Genomic DNA, 25,279 nt, shown 5'->3' on the forward strand with positions numbered 1-25,279 from the left:
GTTTCGATTACTTTGATTATTTTTGGGCTAAAGGCCTGCAGGGAACTATGTGATTTTCCTATGATTTTCCAGCGTAAATTGATTTTCCAAATATGTGTGGGTGGGTGTGTGTGTGTGTGTGTGTGGGGGGGGGGGAAACATGTTGATGCCTAGTGCCAGTCACAGGCAAAGAGAAAGAGCAATCTGTTGTTGTTGTTGTTTTTGCTTTTCGGTGCTGCTTGGTGGCTTTCTGTGCAATTAGCAACAATGTAACTCAAGCTGCTTGGCAGAGATTGAGTCTGGTATAGGGATGCGCATCCTATTTTGCGATGATGTGGCTTTGTTTGTATATGTGCGTGCACACACAGACAGGCATTTATCTCACTTTGCTGCTCATAATTTGCTTATATCGTACGCTGACTATGTCCCAAAATGTTGCATGTTCCTCACTATGATCCTACCCCCCACCCTCTCGTATATGGTAGTCGCTCTCATCTCATCTAGTTGACTCGTAGTTGTTGTTGATGTTGCGCTCTGTCAGCCCTTTGGGGGATTTTGACGTTATCATCGTCGCTGTTGCCTTTGGCTTGGTTGCTTATGCCGCTGTTCCTGTTGCCGTTGCTTTTTCCATTTGCTGTTGGCAGCTCTGATGTGGTTTTGATGTTTTGTGCTTTTGTCAGGCAGCCTCATGTATGGTTTTTAGTTGGCGCGCCTTTAAGGATACTTAACTTTTAGGCTGGTCAGTTACAGACCACACACACACACACATTTATAGACTTTTGCAGACAGATAGATAGATATTCCGTCTTCGTCCTCGAGCCCGCCAATTCCTAGCGGATAACAATTCAACTGCTGACAGCGTAATGATGACGACTGCCATAGAAACAACAGTCAATGTGGAAGCTGTCAACCAACAAGGACGAGGCAAACAAGCAGAAACCCAAGCCAAGAACAAAGACGACTTACAACCGCCAGACGAAACATACATGCAATGGGCTCTAGGATTCTCTGTGTGTGTGTATGTGAGTGTACGAATGTTTGTAATAGAACAACAGGATGTTGATGTTTCCAGTTGCGGTTTAGCCATCATCGTCGGCATCGCTTCATGCGCTCGTCAACGCTGTCAGAGCATTGTCAGCAACTTTTGTTGTTGCCATTGCTGTTGCCGTTGTCGTTATTGTTGCTGGTGTTGCTGTTGCTGCTGTTGTTGATGTCAAACACAATGACATCTACATACAACAACAATGGCAGCAAACTAGTGTCTGTTGGCTTATTGATAATAGCTAGCCTAGCCAGGGACAATTGAAATATCCTGTTGATGTGTCCATGACCGAATTTTCCTTTCTCTCTCTTTAATTAGGTATATTTTGGGTTACACAACCTTTTATGTGTAATTTAATTCGTTAAAATATTTCCTGAGAAAGTTTCTTTTTGCTTTTTCATCACACTTACCGCTTGACAAATTGCCGCAGGACATCCACATCACTTAGACTGTCCACAGGAATGGTGGGCAGTTTGCCATCTGCCTGTTGCTGCTGCTCCTCTTGATGTTGCACCAGCTCATGAGGAGTCACCGCATAGGCATAGAACTGATGCGTGCGCAGCAAGGAGATACCAATGGACGCTACCAAAGACTGTGCCGAGAAAAAAAGGGGTAAGAGAGAAAGAGAGACGTAGGGAACATGTCGACACACAAGTCAGACTGATAAATGACTACCACAACGTGAATGTCACTTACCAACGGCACTTGGACTTGGGACTGGGCCAACTCATGACCGGCAAACTGCAAGCGTGCCTCGTTGCTACTGCTGCCTAAGGCGTCAGTATCAATTTGCGTTTCAATCAATTTGGCCAAGAAAATGGCCTGTGGAGCAGTTGTGTCCTTGTTCGTCGCACTCGTCGAATGGCGCTGATAGAATATTGTGTCCTGCAGCAGGCATCGTCCGGTCATGGTCAAGACCTCAAGCAGTTCACTACGTACGCCAGTTGTACTGGCGTTGACTTCACGCCAAATTCGTGGATGTTGCAGCAATGCATCAATGGTAGCCAATAGTATCCCCAAGGCATTACCATTGCCTTTTGTATGGTCGTGATTCCTGCTTGCTCTGGCCAGCCATCCCAGATAGGTGAGCAGTTCCGCCAAATGGTCTGGACGCAAGAAATGCTCCACCATAAATTTCTCAATCACCCTGGCCTCAATATAGATGAGAGCTGTTTGTTCAATATTCGTAATGGAAGCCAGCAATGTGGTCATAGCCTGAGCCACATGTAGATCCTCCAAACTGGCGTGGTTATCAAATCCACTGGATGTGGAGAAAGCCCTTACTCTGTCCATAAGTAAAGAATGGGATACCCGTGCCAGCGGTGGCAGTTGCATGTAGTTGATGTGTGGTGCATGTTGAATGCATTTTTGGCGAAATGCAACCAACATGGCATCCAGTGAACCGGCCAGAGCATGGCGCAGGAGTCGAGCTTCCTGTTCGGGCCCAAGACTATTTAAGAGTCGTTGCAATTTCGGCTCGGACTGAATTTCCAGTAAAAGATGCATCAGTTGTTGCTGCTGATGCGGTGCATCCGCATGTTGGGTGGCAAATTTGATTAACTTTAACCATGAGTAGAGAAAACGAACAGGTAGAAGAAAAGGACAAATTAGCTGGAACTGTGCCATTATGGCCAAGTGGTTTGGCCCCCACTTACCTGAGCAAAGAGCCAGCTCTCATCAATTATGCGCGGCGTTGCAGCCCCATTGTCCGCTGGACTCTCCAAGTCCTTCAATCTATAAAGGAATATAAATAAAAAGGAGAAAATGCCGTCAAGCCAAATACTAGCTACTCTTTTCCCATTTGCGTCGTTTTTACTTACAACATCTCTTGTAGCTTCTGCTCGCCTCCCATGAGCCGCAGATAGATATTATTCCTGGCTGCCGGTGCCATCTGGGAGATTAGACGACGCGCCAACCGTTCGAGGGGCAGTTGCACCGAACGCTTCTCATCATGTAGCTGATGCAATCGACTAAGCAGTTCGACTGTTTGCCATATGCAATCATCATTCTCGAAGTTATCCGTCTCCGAAAGACGGCTGAGAAGTCGCACAACAATGCGAATTGAGTGCTGGCAATTGAAGAAAACGAAAAAAAAAAAACAACCAAACAATATAATCGAACCTCTTTGGCTTTGTTATGCTAAATTTGTGTGTACTTACTCGATTCAAGCGATTGGCATGCCGATGCAAGGCTACGAGCAATAATGAGCTGCACTTAGGATGTCCTTGGGACAGCTCGCCAAGGAATTCCAAGTGGTCAGTAATTAGGAAATTCAGATACTTGCCAGCCAGCAGGCGTTCCACTTGTTGCGGACTCCAATCGAATGCCTGTAATTAGAGAGAGAGAGAGAGAGAGCGATAAAATCTCAACTGGAGTGGCCCTGCCATTAGGCAACAAGTGGCGCATGTTAAAGTGGCAATCAATTAAAATTATACGCAATCATGATGACCGTAAACGAAATCGAAGCATAGCCACTCTTCACGAATTCAAATTAAACTAATACATGGTAGGAGATATTACTACTTACCCCATTTGCTTGGCAAACCTCATGCAGCAGGGCACGCTTAAGGGTCCATTTCAGTGGCATTTGGACTGCCAGTTCCAGCAATATCAACGGTTCCACTAAACGCATCGACAACATCAATTGCAGGCATGCCAGTAGGACGCCTTCCAGGGACTCATGGCCAGCAGCACTCAGCAGTAGTAAATTGGAGTATTTACAGAGAAATTCAGATTCGGCCAAAACCAAACGGAATACTGATTGAAGTGCATCCTTGTGCCGCGAGCGACAGCAAACATTGTACAGAGCGTTAACGAATCGCCCGGCCAGGTGGCAATAGGCATTGCCCACTAAACACGGCTCTGCATCCGGATACGAGTGAGGGTCTAGACCATGCAGCAGAGCATCCAGACATCCAAGCAATTTTTCGCTTAAAACTTTGGCAAAATAGTTAATTTCGCTTATGGCCGGAGATTTGGTTACAGTGATACGGGCAGAGGCGGCAGCTCTGGCGGCAGCTGCTGCCGAAGATGTCGATGGGGCTTCATCCTGCCACTGCTGGAGATGGAGAGATGAGGCGATGCCGCCTGAAGACCGCAATAGACGCTGTTCGGCCGTTGGATTATTTTTCAAATAAAGTTTTATGTGATTCACTAAATAAATTTCCTCGGTTTTAAGGATTACATTTGCGAGCATAACCATTGCCAGAGCTAAATCACCAAAGTTGCCAACATCCTGCAGAGGAGAATCGAGAGAGAGAGAGAGAGAGTAATAGTAAGTAACAGTTAGGTTTAGCTAGTTGGGTGATGACTCCTTCAGTTGTTGGTCGCCAGTGCAGTAAAGTGTAAAACTTTTGCATAAATTTTGTCCCCTCTCTCTCTTACGTTCTCTCTCAAACAAAGTTACAGGCGACATCAACAGCAACATCAACATATTTTCCGACTGTAATTAGAAAGGATACCCGCCTAACAACCACACACCACCTTGCACACACACACACACACACACCCACATAGGAGGGTCTGCCCTGTTAAACCGGGGGTAAATTGTGGTAAATTTTAAATAAGCATTTTTCTGAACGCCTCTTGGTCTTCTTTCAGTTGAATATTTACACGCAAAATGTTATTTAAGTTGCGGCACATTTTCAATTTCAATTAAAATTTGACGTTGCAACTACTGAGAGTAGGGTGTAGATTGTTGCATCGACTTATACCCGACTTAATTACTCATGCCACGTGGATGGTAAAAAGTGCGTGTACTTTGTGCGAAAAATATACACTTTTTTCTATATACATACATATATAGTGGGTAGGTACATACATATATCAAAATTAAATAAACGATAATTAGTTAAAGTTTTTAAGCTGTGTGCATAAATTACAAGTTAAATGAAGTTGTATAGCCAAAGGGGGCAAAGGCAAAAAAAATAAACTCGACATTAATGCGACTCGAATGATGGCTCATGGCCAACGGCTAAGGCATCATCAGCATGAAGGGTTTTAGCCAGGTGAGATGAGGGTGCACCAGATGCAGCATGCCCCGACTCTCACTCAACTGACATGTGGGTGGGCAAGTGTGAGTATGTAATTAAGTTGGTTTTAACTGTAGCACAACGGTTGACTGATCTCAATGGTTTAAGGACGAACTGTTCGGGGGAAGTGGCTTGCTCTCGCCTAGAGGGAGGACGGGGACAGTTAATGTACGAGTGTGTGTGTGTGTGTGTGTGTGTGTGTGTGTGTATGAGTGTAGCTTAAATGTACACTAATAGTTGAAAATGTGCGGCGTTGAAGCGTAGGTATTAAAAATGTCACGTAGACGACATGTGCCACATTAACTACAACGCCACATGCATCACCAAGACCATACAGCAACAGTATGGGGCATGAAAGAGTATAAAAAAACCAACAACAGGAAAATGCATAGTAAGTGCAATCGTGTGTATGTAAATGTCTACAGGTGGACAGGCAATGACAAATCGCGCTGATGACGACATCAGAAAAATGCAACAAACTCCTGCCACATCAATAAAAAGGATCAAGCAACAAGCAAAGACAGAAAATGAATTGTCAAATAGAAGGGACTTAAAAATTTTGACCGAAAACAAAAGTGCTTTCTCATTTGAATAACTAAACTTATAAAAAATTTTTTCATAATTTTAATGCCCGAAATTTTAAAGTGAAATTTGTATTGATGATTGGTATTTGTAACGATATTTAATATCAATAAATTTGACAAAAGTATAAACCAACGTACATTATTAATTATTAATTACATCAAACATTTTTATTATACAAAAAATATGTATTAGAATAATTTCTCTTTATTGTTAAACTCAAGCAAAGAGGATCTAAGTAATTGAAACTTGTGGCATTATTTCAATTAGGACTTCAAGTGGATGCCAGACACGTTAGATAGGAGTAACGACACTTATTCACGATACACACACGCACACACACACACACACATATAGAGACATTCCTTCTTTCAATTGCCTGCCACACACTATTGATTTGCCATCATGATAGAATTGATATTGAGAGCTCAACTTGTTTCATTTTACATGCCATAGTCACATACTTGATTTCAAATTTTCATTTACATCTATAAATATTTCAAAATCACTTTGCACCTGAAACTCTCTATAAGCAAAAGGTTCACAGAGACAGACGGAGACAGAGACAGAGACTTAGACATCATGACAGCATAAGAGTTGGAAAATTTATGCAATAATTAATTCAGTTATCTGTCTGATATCTTCTTTGGTTAACTTTTTTATTGAATAATCACTCACCTGCTCGATAAAGAGTTGCAGCAATTGCAAAAAGTCTTTACTATCGGCCAGGACATAGTTGCCATTATTGCGAAAACAGCTCTCAACTAGGCGCAAATCTCTGGGCGTATGCACACGCAATTGTCGACCGTAGAGTGTACGACAGAGTAAACCATAGATGGCATCCGCATCATGAGCACTGCGATATGAAATCTTTGCCATATCCACATCCACCAGATGCTGACCACTGCGTTCGTAGAGCACTAAAAGTGCCAACACCTGTTGACTGGCTGTGGTATCAATAAATTTCTCCAGCATACCAAGGACAACTTCTTTTTGTGTGTCCAGTTCGCGTTGTTGGGCCAGCAGAGCTTCTCGTGTGTCCGCCGTTGGCTCTGCACTCAAAGGACTCGTTGAGTTATTATCGTCGCTGCCGCAAGTGATAGCCTCTGCGTTTTGGCTCTGCATGAAGAAGAGCTCGTAACTGAGAGTCTTGAGGGCAATTAAAGCCACTTCACGTACTGAACCATTGGCCAACAGATTATTGGTAATACTGATAATCTTTGGTATGGTTATCAATTGACGATCACTCTTGTGTGTTAGTTGCATCAGAAATTTCATCATATGCGGCACTATGATGCAGGCATTCCTGTAAAATAGTAATGTAAACAATATTCAAATTTCAAATTTATAGGATGAGTGTACCCACCTATCCATGCCATTTTCAATTAGCTCCAAATTGTTTAGTATTTGCTCGAAAATAACATTTTTCGAATCCAATATGCTATAGGTAACATTTAAATCCAATAGCTGTGATAGCAATTGCAATATTGGAGCCTGAACCAACGCATTGGATTTCATAAAAAGCTGCAGGTTAGAGAGACAGAGATAGTGAGTGTGAGGGGGCAAAATACAAGTGCTTGGCAAATGTTTGCCATAAATAAAATATCAGCAAATGCATCCTCCAACAGGATGGTCGGACGGTCGGGCTTCGTGTCTGTGCATTTTTAATCAAACAAATTGGCTACAACTAAAATTAATTAGCCATTGCTAGGTTACACCGATTCGTGTATGTCTGTGTGTGGTTACTCACCGTCAAACAGTAGATGACCAGCGGCTCAAATAGCTTTATAAGCCGTACACAGTCGCCTGATGGCGGTGTGGCTGGTGACAGGCCCTGAACAAACAGCATGCCCAGTGAATGTTGTTGCTGGTTACTGCTGGTATAGACTAGTGGAGAGGCTTCAATTAGTCCCTGAGTTGTTGTCACTGGAGATGCCTTTGAATTTATTGTTGGCAGCAATATGCTGCTGCTGCTGCTGCTGCTGGTGCTGCAGTTTGAGCCAGAGCATAAGCCCTTGGCCACAAAATAGGGTACTGTAAATGTGGCATGATATTGCCCATTTGCTTCACTTTGGACTCGGCTGGCATAATTTTGGGCAAATAAATATTTCAACAGTTGCCGCAGACATGCAACGCACTCGGCGGGCGCATAATTTATGAGTTTGGTCAAATAGCGGAGTATTTCTTCAATTAATTTCAACTCTGTTGGCATTGAAGGCTTCTTTGCATCCAGGCAAAAGCTCAACGCATTGAGGCAACTCTTTAGCAGGCAAATTAATAAGCTGCCTGCTTCGTGATTTATGGTTATCTGCAAAAAAGAACGAACAAAAATGACAGAGTTGCCTAAAAGCCAGCCACAAAACCAAATGGCTTGAACTCCCCAACTGCCAAGTCATAGTAGTGGGCGGAGTCTTGGGTGAGCAGAGAGAAAGGAGAATGCCTAATGCAATGCACACATTAAGTCACTCGCAGCCAACAACTTTGAGTGGCAAAAGTCAAGCGAAGATGCTACGTTGGCTGCATTTCGTCGCGGATTGCATTTTTACAACTCATTGCTAGCGCCAGCCCCGAAAGTGTTGCATACATATATATATACATATATAAAACGACGCAATGCACTGTACGTGCTGGTTTGGCAAATCTCAGTGCACGTGCCTCAGAACTTTTACCATTCTCTCTTAGCGACTTAATGGCCCCCGCTTGCTTGACTTTGGGTCCGTGGTCCCTGTTCCCTGGTCCGGGGTGTCCGTGTGGCTTGACTTACCTTGTAGCTGTCATTAGCACCTCTTAAAATGTTGTAAAGTTTCATGTAAACGTAATCGCCTCCAAAGTAACCTAGAGCCTGAAGCGCTACCAGTTCTCCAGTTCTCCCGCTACTGCTGGGCAACGTGAAGAATTCGCTTTTGTGACTCTTGGAGCTGGTGGTGGTGCTGCTGCTGGAGTGTGGTGGTTGTTGTTGCTGCTGCAACCGTTGATTGGTGACCAAGTGATAGTAGATGTTGAGCAATTTCATGCAGTGACGCAGCAAAAAGTCCAACTGGCTGTCATTTGTCTCACCGGTGGCAAGAATGGAACCTGTGTTCGTTGAGAATGGATTTGGTTATCAAGGCATATTAATAGCAAATTAATTGCTGATGCTGCTGATGCGGCTTTTGGCGGCTAATTGTGTTAAAATTAAAATGAGAGCACTTCAAATTATTATACAAATGCCTCACGTAATTGCAGATCACAAAATTAAAAACACATTTTAATGGATTTGCAATTTCAAAAAGTATTTAATAAAAAATCGCCAATGATTGCTATGGCAATCCAATATACGCTGCATATATGAATGCATCCTGAGTGTATATGTTTGTAAGTATATTTGCAAAAGGCAAACAAATAATGTGAAATTAAAACAAAAGTTGCATAGGTAACAAGCGGAAAACGCTTCAAAGTATGCTATGATTTATATGCATTTATTATTGCAATGTGTGCGTGGATCTCTGCATGTGTGATTCTGTATGTGTGTGTGTATGTTGCATGCAACATTTCAATTTATGTGTCAACAATGGCAATATAAATTTTTATTTACGCTCGCAAAAGAAAAATACTAGTGAAAAAATGATTATTTGCAAATAAATTAAATTGTCTGCGCATAAATATTTATAAAAATTAAGTGTTAAGGGAGCCATTTAAAAAAAAAAACCCTCCCACATAGCCCAACGCCTGGACCCCAAAACCCACCCAATTACCCATTCCACTATCGCTTCCCCAGCATAGTCGCGGCCATTCTGGGTATTGGAGATTGCATTACATTTGCTAATTAATTGAAAATTGTGCATAATGAGACGACGCCAAACTTCCCGTAGCCAATTTATAATTATTTATAGCATGATTTTTCGTTCACTATGGCGCCTAGGGCAATGTTCCATTCACTACTCCCGAAAAAAATTTCGTTAGGCAGCTATATTGCCCCTAACGTTGAGGGAAATATAATTTAATACCCATATTCAATTCAATAGAGACGAAACACAAGATTCGGAAACTAAAAAAAAGTCATCTTGTGAACCCAGAATCATTAAAATTGCAACATTGTCAGTTAATTATTACTTAAGCGCCTCGGGATTTTATATTAATGGAGGTATGTGGCACAACTGTTTTTAAATAGAGGAATACCAATTGAAAATGAAAAAACATATTTCTGATATTACTTTTTATAAATCTTTATTACATAGCGATTGGTAACTATTCCAGACAAGAAACTTATTTAAGTCAACAAATTGTTTTGTGGAACAGATTAAAGAAAGAAAGAAGCCACAAAATTTTCGCCTAGAGCAGCTGCTAACTTTATCATTTGATGCCAATTGATTAATTTTAAAATTAATAACCAAGAAACACCTCTCTATCCCAATGGACATCAGGCTTTATCTGATTGTTCGTTGTAGTTTTCCAGCACAACAAAAACTCTTTAAAAAAACAATCTAATGATTATAAAAAAAATGAGAATTATTCTATTATTTATTTGAACTTTAATTAAATATTGCACCAAATGGTAGTTTTGTTAATTAAAATTATCCTAAAGACTGCCGTCAACTGGCTGTCAAATATTTCAAAAACAATTTGCATGTTTAGAGGCAACTGTCAAAACTTATCAAAAGAGAAAAAAGCAAACCGAAAAATGTTGAGGCAAACATTTGGCGATTTTGTTTTCAAATGTTGATGCACATTGTACATAGATAAGCCTGTCGGCCGCCTACACATGACAAGGCTGACAGGGCACAGTTGGTAACCAGATGAAAGAGGTGCAAAAGTGCTTTAGGGCTAAAAAATGTTGAATAATTCCATGTGTAAATGCAAAATGTAACGATCTAACAACAGGAAGTGGGAATGAATAGGGGGGTGGCAGGGAGACAGCCAACCTGGCGACGTTACTGACACGAAAAGTTATTTAACATTTAATGGTTTATTAATAATTTAATTACTTTTTGATTATGGTGGATTACATTAGCGCATGGCAAATACGCGGCTGGCATAATAAATAAACTATAGGATACCATTGCCCGCCCCCTAAAATCGGTTTCTCCCCCGCCCACTTTGTCGAAAATCCAACTAAACCACCATTGCACCACCTTTAGCCATACAAAAATTGCCCACAAGAGCAAAGTTTTAAGTGTGAAATTCAATTGAAGTTTGGGTTTTGTTTAAATTTTTTTTGTTGGTTTTTGTTTTTAGACTGAACATGTAATTTTTCGTAAATTGAATTGAAATGTTTATTAGTGCAGTTATTGTTGTTGTTGTTGTTCGTATAATGTATACTAATATATGTATGTACATGTATCTATATATATTTTTTTTAATATCCCTTTTGGTGCACTTTGTTAATGATGCTGTTGAAAATGATTTAATTAAAAAACTGTTTCCATACTAAGTATGTAAAATAATATGTTTGAATGTAGTTTAGTATCCTGTTTCATTTAGCTTAACTTGGATATGCTGAGCATTAACGAATGCATGGTTATTATAATAAATATTTTGTTCAGGGTAAATGTATTATCCACTTAAGACACAAATTTCTAGACATTTTAAATTTAATCAAACGGTTAACTTTGTTGGATTGAAACGGAAAGTATTTGCTTCAATTGGCTTTTTGTTCTCTTAATGGGCATTTTATAAGTCGAGATTTTCAATTTCATATATTTATATTATTTTTTCAATTTCGCTGATTGCAAATTGAAATAAATGCACATTTTATGTTGTTATATTAGCACTTTTAGTGAGTGTGAAGTGTAACTAAAAATCAGCTAAAGTATCAAGGTTATGTAACAAAGAATATTTTTTTAATATTTTCCTTAATATATCTTAATCACATGACACTAATGTTTAAGATACTGTTAAAATTTAAGAATTTATTAAAACGGTGAAGTATAAAAGAAAGCCAAACGATTTTGGAAGTTGGAAGAGCAAGTTTTATTCGTTTATCCCTGACAATTTTTAACAACATAAAACGTAAACTTTCATACCAAATGGAAAAAAAAGAAATATTATGTATATGCTAATATTACATTTTGCCTGATTAAAATTATAATCAATGTAAATATAAAAAAAATAAACTATAGGAAAAAAAGGAAATTCAAAGCAAAAAAATGCAACGTTACATGCAGTTCGTTACTTATGTATATCGCAGTACGAAAATATTTATGCAAATCTATTTAATGACAAACAATTAATTAAAATGATTTATGCAAACGTTTTCCACAGCATTTATTACACCATAATGCAATTAAATATGCAATTTTTGGGTGCACACTCACAGTTAAATTTTTCATAATTTTACTAAAAAATTAAATTAACCAAAACTGACCACATTTGATGACTGAACTTGGACACTTGAACAATTTCAATAAATATCAGCATGAATGTCATCATAAATATTGAGAGGGCATTCAGGCACGCAAAAGCAATCATTAGGCCTATATGTATACAGACATAACTATGTAAATGGCATCCAAAATGGCTAGCAGTTGAAATATGCTAGACGGATATATAGTGAGGGAAATATCTGGACAAAACTCGCTTGTAGGAGGACGTAGGCGGAGGACTTGTGAACCCCTTAATAATGCGAATCGTTGAAATAGGAAGGGTGCTAAGGGGGGATTACTACTACTCACCTGCCATTAATTTGGCCATCACATCAATCAAATCATTCTGACAACTCAAGTCCGCAGCTGTTGCACTGTTGTAGTAGGCATAGCTCATGCAAATTTCAATGAAATTGAATTCCGTCCATGCCTGTTGATAGTCCACAAAATTGAAGTGCTTCAACAGCAGCCGTAGCGCGTAAATTATGCCAAACTGTAAGAAAATTGTGTAAGAGAGTGGGGGAGAGAACGAGTGTTGGAACGTCGTGATGAGTTGGGTCGATAGATAGATAGATAGATAGAATATTGTAGCATTTCTTTTGCCTTTTGCACAAACCAAAATAAATATTTACCTGCAAATTTTTATCATTCAGCGTCATCAATTTATTTGTCATGCGATACAAAACTTTGGCCAAAACTTTTTCCTCTTGCGCAATTTGACGTTGAAACGTTGTAGAGGCAAAAACATGGCCATCGGCAGTCGAAATGCCGCCGACGCCATAGTAACTGCCATCAAAGTAGGCCGACGCCGTTGAGGCTCCTCCACCACCCAGTCCTCCGCCACCAAAAGAATCAGAGGATGTTTCGTTGGCTGTAGCAAAAGAGGATACTGCATCTGGATCTGCCAATGGCGGGCCAATCGTCGAACTGGTCCGGAATAAATTACGCAACGTCACGGACATGCTGCCAAATATGCGATAGTCGAAAAAATCCCAAAGCAAATTGAAATTAGTTTGTTGAGCTTCGGTTTCATCGTTGATGTTGATGTTGCCCGCCATGGCACTGCCACCCATGGTTTTTTGAGGCGACTGCTGTTTCTGTTGCTGCTGCTGCTGCTGCTGCTTCTGCTGCCATTGATGGCGCGCCGTTTGCATTATAAAACGGCAGAGACAGCAGGCGGCATGCTCCCTTACTCGAACATCATCGTCGCCCAACAGATGCAAAAGTTCGGCCAGAAATTGCGTCTGTAAGGGATCACGAAAAAGCATTTGAGAGAGCGAATCGGACAGAGTTCAGCAGGAGTAACAACATGCTACTACCAACTGCAAGTTGTAAATCAAAAAGTGGAAGATGAAGTTTTCATTATGCACTTTTGGCAGGTTCTAGATGAGTTTTCGCGACCAAAAACTCTTTGAGCCATCATTATGCCAGATATATGTATGTATGTATGTATCTATTTCCGTTCATAACTTCCGATGGAGTTTGTTTGAAGTAAAAAGACCCTCAGACTAGGAATGCAATTAAAAACAGATGCCAAATACCTGATAGCAAGTCAATAGAAGTTACAAGTCTTAGGGTGAGTCATTTTCATGACAAAAATTTTGGGGTTTTATAGCATATTTGGGCTGGTTTTGACTAGATGCAAAATGCACTTATATTTGTTTTACTTTCTTCGATTAAAACTTGTTATTTTTTCTGCGTTATTCAATAGTTTTGCATTATTTGAATAAACAATAAAGTTGCTGCAGTGAATAAACTATTATATTTTTAATCAATTACTTTTACTGGCCGTATTCAATCAAAGGATCCTCAGTCTTTTGTCTGTTTGCAGGTCCTTGTCAATTGTTGTCTATTGTTTGTCTATTTTCAAGTATGTATTTATTTTTTTTTTTGTGTACATTTTTTCTTCTCCCTTTTGCCATTTAGTAAATTGCTTTGGCTTTGTCAAAATAATAAATAAACAAATCCACCATGTGAGTGAGATTGCAGATCGGGGCGGGCCGAATGCACAGGGAGATGGCGAGGAAAGTGAAGAGCCTGGCCACACTTGAGTGCACAAAAGTTCAATAAGAGAGAGTCTCCGGCTCTTGAATTGCTTTCGAGGCAAAGTGGAATAAAAGAAGCAGCAGTGAAAAACATGCTCGGAAAATAATCTGCACAATAAACAAACGCTCTGAATGTGGCGAAAGGAACAATGTCTGCTTGTACCTCTATCAGTTGCCTGTAATAAGAAGATTTAGCCATTTACCTCATAAGTGCAGGCAATGTCCTTGTCTCCATCGTTTTGCTGCTGCTCCTTGTCCTCATCGTCATTGTTAGCCAAGCCACAATCAAAATTTGCGTAGTAAGAACGTAGTAGCACGTAATTTAAATTCGAAATAACTTCGGCGTATTTATTCTGGACCAACCAATATTTATTGTGATGGCATAGTCGAAGTTTGCTCAAAAGCAATTTTGGGCAGATGGCAGCAGTAGCAGCAGCAACAGAAGGCTCATTACCCAGTTGGGTATGCTGCTCTACTTTGCCAGTCTCTTGTAAGCTGCTAGTCGATTGCAATTGGAAATCATTCAAAAGAGCAGCCAGTAGCTCATCATTATCAGTGGCCAAAGACCTGGCACACATCCTGCCTGGACAACCCAAGTTGTCATCGTTAGATGTCCTTTGTTGCTCGTGCTCATACTGCTCCTGCTGCTGACTGCTTAAGGCATTATCCTGGTCCTTTAGAAAAGTTTGGCCTGGCATCTTTTGTTGTCCACTTGGTTGCTGCTCTCCCTGCTGTTGCTGCTGCTGCTTCTTCTGCTGCTGCTGATGAGCTTGATAATGACATGGCGGCGATGTCAAATATTTGGACACCACATGCGGAAATATCTTATCGAATGCATTCAACGCTTGTATGGCCACTGTGTGTATGTCATCCTCAAGGCCCTGCAAAAGATGTGAAGGGAAGAAAAAAGTTGAGCTAAATATCTTCATATGTATGCACATGGCCTTAGGAGATAGTTTTTTTTTTTTCTTCCTCTAAGGACGAAGGGACAGAGAGACGTTAAACGAATTTGTGTCTTATTGTTTGCAGAAGTAAAAAAGTTTTTTCCACAATCACAACTGTCCGACCCCACATCGCCCGACTCCCGTACTCTGTCCATCCCTTGGTCTGCCCATCTGCCTGTAAGTGTGTGCATTTTTAACGAATCTCTAACAAGCTTTTCCTTACCCTAGTCCCAGTCTCAATTCCAGCCAAAAAGTGGTATTGTTATCAAAGTTGCTTTGGCCTGGCCAGTACCCTCACTACTCTATCTCTTTTTCGCCACTTCAATTCTGTGTGTGTGGGTGTGTGTGTGTGTGTGTGTGTGTGTTAGCCAAGTGCCATTGAGACGGATTTGCAGGCATTATACGGCAGGCATCTAATGTGATTTTCAGCTGGCACGTCCTCCACATATCCCCCCCGTTTTCTACTCTTTTTGCATTGCCATTGCATACCGTTAGAGGCAAGCGGAACAACATTGCATAATCAAATTGCACTTTTGGGGTGTGGGGTTGGTTAGGAAGTTTTGCCAAACAGCAATTTGAATGTTCGGAGCTTCGGCTGGCCACTAAATTATTGAATTCAATAAGAAACTCTCCATACGAATCCATGCAACATCCGCAGCATCCCATGTCCAATCCCCAAGAGTGAAATCAATGTGCAAGTTATGCGAGAACGTTCAGTTGGAGTTCGAAATGGGTTTTGAGAGAAAGTGAACTAGCTGGAATAGATGCGCGCCCAAACTCCCTTTGGGGGCATTTGCACTTGCACATTGCGAAGGCGATAAGAATTTTCCTTCTTTCGTTCGTTCTTATTTTCATATGAAAAACAACCCAACAACCCAAAGCTCACAAAATGCCGTTGGCTAAGCTGCCACCACAGCAAAGTTGAATGCAGAAAAATATTCAAAAGGCAGCGAGCGTTGCCATTGATATGGACACGTGTCCGTATCCCTGTGTGTAAATGCCAAGAGAGAGTGTGTGTGTGTGCGTGTGTGTGTGTGTTTGTGTTTGCCTGCATGTGTTAAAATATGTTAGCTTGTTGGCTTAACATAGAAAAAAGTACAGCAAAAAGGTGGGGGCCCCATATTTATAGAAAATGCATACTACTACTCTTCTAGTAAAGGAAGCCAACAAAAAAAAGTTATCTATAAAAAAAAAAAAAACTAGGGAAAGCGAAAAGAGAATGGGTTTTAGTCATGACACATCGTTACACCTAATACACTTTCTCAATCAGGTGAAGTAGATATTGTCAAGAACATTGAGTTTTATGTTTCGAATTAACATGTTTGAACTAGAGTATAGCAACAATGTGAGCCCAAGTGGCACCCTTTGTCTTTATTTCTTAGCCCAAAAAACTAATACTTTATGACCCTATCTGGGTCTCGAGATCACGAGCATCCTTTACTTTAGTCTACATATTGAGAGTTCACTCATATTATATTTCATAATCTTTATTTTTTTTACACTTACCTTTAGTAAAATGGCCAGCAAATGTTGTAAGCTGAGACTGCGTGTCAATTCTAGATATAATCCTGCTCGGCTTGCCTGCACAAAGTTGCCAACAATTTGCTGAACTCCGCCGCGCAGCATCGGGTCACTGTGCGTATAGAAGAGGAGGACATCTGATATGGCTTGGCTAGAGCCAGTTGTCGCTGGTGTCGAGTTGAGGCCAGCTGTGGGGCAAATACTGCTGCCAGTTCGACTACGCATTGATTTGGTACGTTTCGGTGGGCGTGGCGGTAGAGCAAGTGGCGGAGCATCCTCTGCTGCAATGGTCACAGAATAAGGACTAGAAATAATTTCGGATTTGGAAAGATGATTGTCCGTCTGAGTTTTGTTTGGCTGTGGCAAGGATGTTGTTCGTGCTTCAAGCTGTCGGCGCAGTAGAGCCGTGTCGGCACTACGGCTAAGATTAGGTGGACCCTGCTGGCAGTAGACCGGACAAGTACTGGGTCCAAAATGATCATCCTTGATGTCTAATAAGAGTTGGTTGTCCTGTAAGTCCGATTGGACAGTTGCAGTATCGGATATTCTCTTCTCCCCAGTATTCTGAGAGTCGTTGCTGCTCTGTGGACTGGAAAGTTCAGTGCTTTGGCCACTTTCCACTTCCATGGTTTGCTCAAGCAATCGTAGTTCTTGATCCGTGATTTCCAAGGGTAGCTGCAGCACTCGCGGTGCAAGTCGCACACATTGAGCAATCACCGTTAGGGACAGACTCTTAATGGACACGCGACTCACGTTGTCTGGCTGCAAACCTTTGGCCTGGCCGCTAAGCAAAAACCTGGCACCGACCAGACGAGCCGTATAATAAACTAGTGATTGCTCTAGAATTCCACCAATTTTCACACTGATTAGCACATGTCCCAAAACTGTTTGCTTAAGCGGCGAATTCTCCACTAGAAAAGGATTTGCTGTGAGGGTATAAAAAACTCTTAATTAGTTGTCCAAATGACAACATCTTTCTAAACACCTTACCGTTAGGTGTGCGTCGCAGTACTGGTTCTGCCTCAGGCTTTTCCACAGCCGGTGCATCCATCAACAAGGCGGTAGATGCAGTGTAAGAGGCCGTGACCGAACTGGTGGACTGGTCCTTAGCCGGTGTCGGCGTCGAGGTTATTGAAGTGGCATGGTCTGTTGATGGCGTTGCCGGCTCAATAATGCTGCTGCTGGCCATTGAGCTGAGAGAAAGCGTTAGCGATGCCGTCGAGACAGCATCCGATTTATCAGCCGCTGGAGCTGACTTCGAGGGCGTGGATTTAGAACCGCTTGATTGACGAAAGAGCTTACTGACCGACTCCGAAGCTGTAAGCACAAAAGAGCCGTCAAGTTAGTTCGAGTAGTCGTAACTTTAGCAGATAAGTTCCTCTGACACTAATGCCAGCGATGGCGTTGGCTAATTTGTGGTTGCCAGCAACCGCTCTGCCTCATTCCCCATTCCCCAACAGCTCTGAGCCAACATATATTCATTTCTAAACTGTTGTAGAAATAAAGCAAAAGAAAAATCAAAAAAGATGGCTAGGGAAAACCGCTTAAACTATTTTCCTTTGGGCTAACGATTTTTTCTCTATTGAAAATTAATTGAAAAGTTACATTTTATAACTAGTTAGCTCGCCCTTCGACCACTTAAGTGGGTTAAAAAATTGCTCCATCTTCTAAATGCACTTGTTGTGGTTTTTCTACTTTTTCCCCCCGCTCTCCTCCTTCCCATCACTACTAATGGATGGAAGACTAGCAAAACTTCCTCCTTAAAATCGAGGCGTAGGTTCACTGAACTAACTCTTGCTCTTAAAAATGTATCATAAAAAAAATAAAGGGTACAAAATTTCTCATGTTAATACTAGAAAATTAGTTAGATATTTTAGTGGCATTCCCAAATTACTCATTAGCAATTAGCCGAAACCTAATATCTGACAACTTCAACTTGCTAGCTGCTCGCTGCTGTTGCATGTAATTAAATATGCTTGGGGTAGCGTTTTATGCTTTAATAGTTTTGCCTTCACTAAAAATTTTACTCACTCGTTCTAAAATCATGGAGAGAATAACAGCAGAATACAGAAAAACAAAAATAAAACTCGTAACAACACAAAAAAAAAACCCATGGATAAAAACCAACAACAATTGCAAATAAACGACAACGAAAAACCGCGTAGGAAATGGGATGCGGGCAGGCAGTAAAGCCCAGCAGAAGCAGTGGGTTATTTGCTTTGGTAAGAGTAAGAGTAAGAGGACTTTGCTTGGTTGCTACTTTATGTTTAACACACAGACATATGGACACACACACACACACACGCATACACGCATATACACCCTCACACTAGCAAATGCATTTTAGTTATATGCATATACCACACAGAGGAAAAACCGACAGACAACGGCTGGCATAAAAAAATTGTTTATGAAAATACAGTAATATGTCATGGTGAATTAAGCCAATACAACAAACTGAATGCTCTATTACTAGCTAACAACTAATTAGTTTGTCCTCATAATTATGAAACTAATTATTTTTGATACACATACAAAAATAGATTTATTTCAATTGGAATTTGATTTCGTTGGAAAGTTGCTACAGAAGATTGTTATGGAAATGTCAGTGGAAAGTTATTGGATAAGAAGAGGGGAAAGAACAACCATTAATAATAATTAAAAAGAATCTAAAAAGTTTTGAAATTTTTGGCATTTTAATGTCTAAAAGATGTGATTATAACTGTTTGGTGTTTGCTGCAGTTTAAGTCATTATTACTTTTCAATAATTCATAATATAGTCTACAAGTTTGGAAGCGGTTATCAATAGAAGAAAGAAGAAGGAGAAAAACTACTTAACTGCCACAGAGAAACACACATCAAGGACATTCAGGAAAAAGCCAGAGTCTTTCTAATACAGGCTTTTAATAAATTCCACATTGATCTTTAATCTTAAGACAGGGTAACTATTATATGGGATGCTATATCAACAAATAGAGTATACAAATCAGCAGGGTTAGTAACACACGTTTTTGTTACTTATTTTCTTTTTGGCTAGGACTGAAGATGGGCGGCTGCTGATATAAAAGAAAAACAACAACAAGAGAGGTGGAGAGAGGAGATGGAGGTGAAAAGAACAACAAAAACTTGCAGCAAGCCAAAGGAGGAAGCAGCAAAACAAAAAGGCTGATAGCGCATAAGTGCACAAAAACAAAAAATAGAAAACAGAAACAACAACGAAACAAGAGCTAAATGCAGCCCACTGATGGCGGTTCTTCTCTCGATTTGGCTTGCTAAATAAACCCACACACACACACACTCACACTCTCACACTCACACCCTCTTCTGCACATACACAGACTGTGACACAACATGTAAGCTTGCATACATGCAATTTGAGTAACCGCATTTTATCACGTAACCCATTTGTCTTAACCACTTTGTTGCCAACTTGCAGTGTGTGATGCTTCGGCCAAGTGGCAGTGGCAGTGCCAGCGAAAGCGAGCCATGGGTGGAATGGAGTGAAGCAAATGCATTGCCATGTTTCAAGCTTAATCCTCAGTACACATACACACACACACACACACCCACGCACACACCCACACACAGTTGCAACAAAAAAAAAGAGCCGGATTTAAGCCCAACATTTACGTCAAGTGGCTGTGGGTTTTTATGCGCCATCACCATTCCACCATCTCTACCATATCCACCACTATGCCACATCTTCCACGCCCCCAACTCATTCGCTTAATTAGTACTTCCGGCTCAGTGCAGTACGTTTTCTTTGTTTATTACTCTCGCCAGTCTTCCCGTTCTTCTGGCATTTGCCCCTGCCACGGCCCAATAGAGGCAAAAGGACATACCAGGGATCTGGCTGGCATCATGTTTGTTATTTTTTCTTTCTTGTCTCTCTTTGTGACGGTTGCTCCTTAACTTTCTTTCTTCTCTTTTTTTTTTTTTGAGGTCAGAAGAATATGTCATTAAATTGAATTTAATAACCATAAAAAACCAAAACATAATTGAATCTTGTTCTAAATATGTAAGCATACAATGTGCTTCACATACATTTTAATTATGATATCTCTTGTCGAGAGACGTAGAGCTTTTATACTATCTAATTTGTACACCTAGAGAATCCATTTTACTCTTTCAAGTACCTTTCTTAAACCCTTTATCGTCTTGATTTAGCTATATGAAACAGATCTAAGCTAACGCCAAAAATAAATCAGGAGGAGAAATCATTAAACCTACTTGACATGCTTAATTGAATATGAATAAAATACATAAAAAATTGAGATTAGGTATATAGCAATACAAGTTTCGTGCCTCAAAGGCAAATTCTCCATTAAGTTGTTAACTCTTGATGCCGTCCAAAAACATGTATTGCATCTGTGCCAGCACAGGAGCGACTCCAGCCTTGAAAAAACTCTAGGCAAATATGTTGGCTTGGATGGGGACTCAAAATTTCAATTGGTTTCCGTGATGCCGTAGAGACTAACAACAGTAGAAACAACAATTACGCTTCATTAAATAGCAAGTGCAATTGGCAAGAGGCAACATGCAAACATGGCAAATTATTTGCTAGTGTCACGTCCGTTTCCCCCCTCTATTCGTTTGCCATTTACCCAGGCTCTGCCGCAATTATGCAAATAATTTGATTGCCATGTCCAAATATTGTAAATAAATGTGAAATACTTTGGGGTAGACATTGCCGAAAAAACAACAGACTCAAAATAGAAATTTTATGGTGGCGTCTGCGGTGGACCATGAAATGCAATAACATTAAATGAAAATTGTTGTTTTCAATTGGCAATGTTGCTAATAAAATGTTTATTGTTTGAAGGATTGTACCCACCTGCATTGGAATGCGACAGCAGATTGTTAAAAAATGTGCCAATAGTCGTTGCATCCGTCGTCGAATCATTCGTTTCAGTGGGATTTGCAGTTGCTTCGACGTGCTGCTGCTGCTGGTCGTTGTTGCTGCTGCCGTTGCCGCCAGCAATTGTTATTTCGGCCTCGAAATCGATGCTATTGAAGGATTCATTGTCGATATCACTTAAATTTTGGGATTTATCATCGGCAAGAAGATTCTGCATCGATGACTGTTGCTGCTGCTGATGCTGTGGGGAAAGTAACTCACTGCTGCTGCAGCCATCAATCAGTTTATCTTTCGTTGTTGTTGCTATTGCTGTCGGTGTTGTCTGTTGTGGTTCATTTAGTTGCGACAGCGTTGTAAAGTCATCGCACTCAGCATTCAGAAGCTCCATGTCGTCATCGTCATCCTCCGATTGCTCATGTTTCTTTACCTCCGCCTCATCATCCGAAATGATGGCAACGCATTCGCTAATGCTGCGCGCGGCATTTCTAATGTGACGACTCGACTTGATTTTTTTGTCTGCCAAGTCAGTGAGAGAGAGAGAGACAGGGTAAGGAATGAGATGGAAGATGGGTTTAGCTTTTGCAATTTGTGTAAATATTTGTGCAAGATTTGGTCTGACCTCGTTTTACCATATATGTATGTATGTACACCGCCTAGAAACATGCACTAATAATTTTCATATGTGCATTGTGTGGGCGTTTCCTCCACATCGTCCTGTGCAATTGCTCAATTTTCTTGATTTCGGCTTGGTCTGACTGTGTGTCTGTATGTGTGTCTATCTTTCGTCATGTCATACTGTCGCATGGCTGAACATCACCCAAAACCAAAAAAAAAAAAAGAAAAACCTACACTCAACCCTGATTTGCCTTACCTTCATCAGCAAGGGAAGTTGCATCTTCCTCCATAGTAATTCCCAGCGAGATGCTGCTGCTTCTGCTGTCAGCCTTCACTAGCTGGTCATGTTGTTGTTGTTGCTGTTGACACTTTTGCTGCTGCAGTTTTGCATTTGAATTCAAATTCTTTCGCATTTGCATAGTAGTTGTAGTTGTAGTTGTAGTAGTCATCATCGTTGTTACCCTCTCCAGTTGATTCTCCTCATCCTGGTCCTGGTGTTGTTGTTGACTTGCTGCCGCCACTTGGTAATTTTTCAATTGGAATATTTGATTTTTTAATGATTTCCTTCGCCGCAAATACTCATTGTGCTGTAGTTCTTGATTGCATAACAGTTGGCGCAAACTTTGAGCCAGTGAGTTCATCTCAACGACAGCTGCTGCTCCGCCTGCTCCACCATCCAGACTCTGAAGTATGCCATTGATGACCTCGAGGGCGGCATTTATAATAGCGTGATTCGTTGTATGCTGCGTGCTCAGCAGGTGCAAACAATAATCATAAATTTCAATAATTTGCCGACAGTCGGTTGTTACTTGTTGTTGTTGCTCCTGGTGCTGCTGCTGACCCACCGCCGCCAAGGATTCACCATCATCGGTATAATCAGCACAATAGCCGCGTATTAGTTGAGGCAAAAGTAGACGCAACAGACCCAAGGCACCTAGCACGCAACTGGTTTCTTGGCCATCGTTTAGCAAGAGTTCTGTAACAAAACAAAAAAAAAGAGAACTAAGTTAATGGAAGACGGGGGAAAGAACAAACTTATGGCTGGCTGTTGCCACAAATTAAAAACGCACTTGAAAAACTTTTTCGCACAGCATGCGTTAGCAATTTCAATTTTCCCAATAAGCTATCTAACAAACATCAATGGCTCGTGGCCGGTGGCTGCCAATTGCTGCAGTTCATACATCTTGCGTGTTGCCAGCGCAAGTTTTTCTTTTTTTTACACACACACACACGCACACACGTATGTTTGGCAGCAGCAAATTGCCTCCAATTAAATTTATCTCGTTGAAAACTTTTCATCTGATATTTATAGACTCACACACACACACTCACAGGCTTCGAGTTAGAGTTGTCTCTACTTATTTGTCGTTTCATTACGTATACGCCACCCAATCACAAACGCCATGTTGCAAGTTTGTTACTCAATTAGTTTTCATTTTCCAGAAAGAGGCTGAAGGGTGTTGGGAGGGGCAACAAAATTGAAAACACTTTTGCCATAGAGTAAGTTTTTACAAGCCCCTGACGGGAGACAGCAAGAGCAGCAGCAGTGGCCTGGCAAGTGGTGACTTTGCCGAGCAAAACTTACGGCCTGTGTTCATGTGTATCAATTAATTGCGCCAAAAGCCGCAAGAACTTTGTAAATGGAAGCAATGCCACCGCCTGCGGCAAAACGAGTCATTCTGGGCACGTTTAAAGAGTGCAATTAATAGGCCAATGCCAACACCCCCCAAACTACATACATACCATCAACTCTCTACTGATGTCTCTGACATATTTCATTTCAGTTGTTGCGGGAAATATGATTCATTTGATTTGGCTCACTTGAAATATAAATTTGAGTTTTTGTTTAGGTTCGCAGTGAACATAAATTTCATCATTTTTCCTGCTGGCGCTTGCATTTTTGTTTACAACGTTGATTATCCGTTTTTAAAGCTGCACAGAGGAATGAATATCTGATTCAATTTCGCATGAATTATTGCAGGGAAGTGTCCAAGTGCATAAATTTCATTTCGTCTACAGGCTGAGACAAACAAACAAACAGACAAAAACGAAAAGGAGAGACTGGGAGAGATGAAGAGACAGAGTAGTAGAGTTAAGGGTCGCACTTTGTGTCTGTTTGTTGGGGCATGGTAGGACACAAGTGCTGCCTTTTGCCATCATGATGGCGATGATGATGACGATGATTATGTTGATAATGATGATGATGATGACGATGATGGGTTGCCATAAAAAGAGGCGCTAGACTGTATAAGGATGCCGACTGCCTTCCATTGTCCTCTTCTGTCCTATGTCTTGTGTATGTATATGTATGTATGTGTGTGTGTGATGACGAGAAGTGGCATAAAGTTGACACAGGGCTAGGGACTAGCCAAGACCCTCCAACTACCAACTGAAGGAGTTGATTTGAAGGTAAACATTTGTGAGCCAAGCAAAAGAGCAAAAGTCAAAGCAAACGATGCATTTTGCCACCTGCAAATGTGCTAAGACCATTCACTAACTATATCTATTCCCTACAATTGATAAAGTTTTCTATCGTCTCTCTTAAATTAAATTATTACACAACTTGCTAAACTTATTCAACCTGCAAAGCAACTGACTGAAGTTTTATACCACAGCATAAAAAATACAAGAATGCCATAAACTATAGTGCATTTACCTTTTAACCCATCTACACTATACAGAGTACCCTGGCTGGTCCAGGTATGCCAATAATATTTTCATGAAAATTCAATAAAAAATGATTTGTGTTTGCATTTTTACAATGACTTTTGTTCTTCTTATTGCAGTTATTGCTGCGCAAATGGCAAAATAAAAACTGGTTCTCGAATATCGTTGTCTAAAATCAAAACAAATTCATATAAAAACAAAATATATTTAAACCGATTTTTTGAAGCCGATGCAGCGATTCCCTAGCTTTAAAGTTTGATCAACAATTTTTTTAAATAGAAAAGGTTTTCGAAGAGAATTTCAGTCCTTAATGAAAAATAATAACCAACAAAAAAAACATTTAAATTAACTAAAATGCAGAAGCATTGAATATTAATGTAGAATTTGGACAGCCTGTTTGATATATCTAGATGATAAAGGATAAAATCCTTAGGTTGTTCTTTATAAAACAGAAACAAACCTTGAAACTGATTTGTCATACACTTTGAAAGGGTATATTTTGCATTTATGTATGTAGAGGATGTTCCAACATTGATTGTTCGAAAGGTAACAATATAGAAATATAATTTATAACAAATGACCATTTGGTTTTATTGTGCCGCCAACTATGCAGCACCACCACCCATCAGACTACCATACTGACAGACAAACAAA

General features: G+C 40.6%; 1 protein-coding gene across 1 annotated transcript in view; it reads right to left on the bottom strand.

Annotated features, from left to right (window-relative positions):
- Nucleotides 1–25,279, bottom strand: part of LOC6647961 — a 38,129-nt gene that overhangs the window by 10,667 nt on the left and 2,183 nt on the right. Inside the window, exons 5-21 of the mRNA XM_023178758.2 lie at nucleotides 22,215–22,934; nucleotides 21,320–21,859; nucleotides 17,476–17,802; nucleotides 16,471–17,411; nucleotides 14,224–14,901; nucleotides 12,608–13,219; nucleotides 12,285–12,468; nucleotides 8,399–8,709; nucleotides 7,385–7,942; nucleotides 7,001–7,158; nucleotides 6,313–6,940; nucleotides 3,549–4,256; nucleotides 3,181–3,348; nucleotides 2,842–3,089; nucleotides 2,677–2,755; nucleotides 1,718–2,581; nucleotides 1,432–1,613 (exon numbers count right to left, since the gene is read on the bottom strand). Of these exons, the coding sequence (XP_023034526.1) occupies nucleotides 1,432–1,613; nucleotides 1,718–2,581; nucleotides 2,677–2,755; nucleotides 2,842–3,089; nucleotides 3,181–3,348; nucleotides 3,549–4,256; nucleotides 6,313–6,940; nucleotides 7,001–7,158; nucleotides 7,385–7,942; nucleotides 8,399–8,709; nucleotides 12,285–12,468; nucleotides 12,608–13,219; nucleotides 14,224–14,901; nucleotides 16,471–17,411; nucleotides 17,476–17,802; nucleotides 21,320–21,859; nucleotides 22,215–22,934 (7,906 nt within the window). The remainder of the gene's footprint in view (nucleotides 1–1,431; nucleotides 1,614–1,717; nucleotides 2,582–2,676; nucleotides 2,756–2,841; nucleotides 3,090–3,180; nucleotides 3,349–3,548; nucleotides 4,257–6,312; nucleotides 6,941–7,000; nucleotides 7,159–7,384; nucleotides 7,943–8,398; nucleotides 8,710–12,284; nucleotides 12,469–12,607; nucleotides 13,220–14,223; nucleotides 14,902–16,470; nucleotides 17,412–17,475; nucleotides 17,803–21,319; nucleotides 21,860–22,214; nucleotides 22,935–25,279) is intronic.

Source organism: Drosophila willistoni, chromosome 3R, assembly GCF_018902025.1.
Source record: "Drosophila willistoni isolate 14030-0811.24 chromosome 3R, UCI_dwil_1.1, whole genome shotgun sequence".
Lineage (NCBI taxonomy): Eukaryota > Metazoa > Arthropoda > Insecta > Diptera > Drosophilidae > Drosophila > Drosophila willistoni.